At 34.5% G+C, this 2,163-nt stretch overlaps 1 protein-coding gene across 1 annotated transcript; it reads left to right on the plus strand.

The window, feature by feature from the left end:
- The first annotated feature begins 382 nt into the window (after positions 1 to 382).
- LOC100473328 (olfactory receptor 6C2-like) lies at positions 383 to 1,505 on the plus strand. Its single transcript, XM_034650555.1, is given in 3 exon segments — positions 383 to 625; positions 800 to 892; positions 894 to 1,505. Coding segments are annotated over 3 exon segments (948 nt in total).
- The last annotated feature ends 658 nt before the right edge of the window (positions 1,506 to 2,163 follow it).

The raw sequence follows: 2,163 nt of genomic DNA on the forward strand, positions 1-2,163 counted from the left end.
ATTAGGTATTTCATCTTGAATTAGCTTTGGAAAATTATATCTTTCAAATAATTAGCTCATTTCATTTATGTTACTAAATCTATTCAGCAGATGTTTTCAAAATATTTCATTTTTATCTTCTTAATATCCGTACAATCTCTAATGAGGTTACTGCTCTTATTCCTGATAAATCTTGCTTTTTCTTTTTTCCAGATCAGTCTCACAACAGTTTTATCAATGCTATTTATCCTTTCTAAGAGTCAGCTCTTGATTCTTTTGAACTCCTCTCTTGCTTTATTGTTTTCTGTTTCATTGATTTTTGCCTTATTGTTTCCTTTCTTCTGTTTAAATACTTTCTCCTTGACTTTTTACATTTAGAGTGCCAAAAATGTCAAAAGTAGCAATGAGAAATCACACAGCAATAACAACATTCATCTTGTTGGGACTTACAGAGGACCCACAGCTGCAAGTTCTTTTTTTTATCTTCTTATTCCTCACCTATGTGCTGAGCATTACTGGAAATCTGACCATTATCATTCTGACATTCATGGATTCTCATCTTAAAACACCCATGTATTTTTTTCTTCGAAACTTCTCCTTCTTAGAAATCTCATTCACAACAGTGTGTATTCCCAGATTCCTGTACGTATACCAACTGGAGACAAAACCATTACTTATAATGCTTGTGCCAGTCAAATATTTTTTTTAAGATTTTTTTTTAATTTATTTATTCGACAGAGATAGAGACAGCCAGCGAGAGAGGGAACACAAGCAGGGGGAGTGGGAGAGGAAGAAGNTTCACAACAGTATGTATTCCCAGATTCCTGTACATATACCAACTGGAGACAAAACCATTACTTATAATGCTTGTGCCAGTCAAATATTTTTTATTGGGCTTTTTGGGGCCACAGAGCTTTTTTCTCCTGGCAGCCATGTCCTATGACCGCTATGTGGCCATCTGCAAACCCCTTCATTACATGACCATCATGAGCACCAGAGTCTGTACCATCCTTGTCCTCTGCTGCTGGATCTCAGGGCTGATGATCATCATTACACCCCTTGGTATGGGCCTCCGGCTGGAGTTCTGTGACTCCAATGCCATTGGTCATTTTGGCTGTGACGCATCTCCTCTTTTTAAGAATTCATGCTCAGATACTTGGTTTATAGAACAGATGGTTATAATCTGTGCAGTACTGACGTTCATTATTACACTGACAGGTGTCATTCTTTCCTATGCGTATATCACCAGGACAATTCTAAGATTCCCTTCTACTTCTCAAAGAAGGAAAGCTTTCTCTACTTGTTCTCCTCACATGATTGTTGTTTCCATCACATATGGCAGCTGTATTTTCATCTATCTCAAGCCTTCAGCCAAAGAAGAAGTGGACATCAATAAAGGGGTATCAGTCCTCACTACGTCTGTTGCCCCTTTGTTGAACCCTTTCATTTATACTTTGAGGAACAAGCAAGTGAAACAAGCTTTCAGTGGCACAATCAAAAAAATTGCACTTATCTTACACAAGTAAGAGCACATGGAATTTGAAAAAACAATGAAAGCAATTATTTGTTCCATACAATTTTTTTTTTTCTGGAAGTCCTAACTAGTCCAGTAAGGTTAACTAACCTCAGAATCTTTTAAATCTGATTTGTGAACCTACTCAGAATAAATAATTTCTTTCTCTCTTTAATCTCAGTCCAAACTGTTTCCTCAAATAAACGAACCTGAGAATTTGTTTCCAAGAAATAAAATCTTCTCTCATCTCTCACTAATGTTTTCTATTAGTATTCACAAAGAAATTATATAACATATTAAATATAGTGTCTATGAGTCCTGGGAAATTTTTTGAATCAGTACTTTTTCAAAAATCCTTTAATTTACATATGTAAATATGCCAAAAGAAACATTTGAAATATAGGAAGAAATAGATCATCTTTGTTTTAATGTATTAATAAGATAAACTTTAACATAAACTCAAAATGGGCATATTAAGTAAAATTAAAACATAACCAAAGTAAGAAAATAAATACCAGGAATCTGGAAACAGATATGATATACAAAAGATATAAGGAAATCAGAATATTTAGATTTTTTTCAAGAAACAAGAGAATAATTTAGACCACATCTGCTTGACAGTAACATGCAAGCACTCATACATGCATGCACACACACCAACAAAACATGAA

Source organism: Ailuropoda melanoleuca, unplaced genomic scaffold (assembly GCF_002007445.2).
Source record: "Ailuropoda melanoleuca isolate Jingjing unplaced genomic scaffold, ASM200744v2 unplaced-scaffold26093, whole genome shotgun sequence".
NCBI classification, from domain to species: Eukaryota; Metazoa; Chordata; class Mammalia; order Carnivora; family Ursidae; genus Ailuropoda; species Ailuropoda melanoleuca.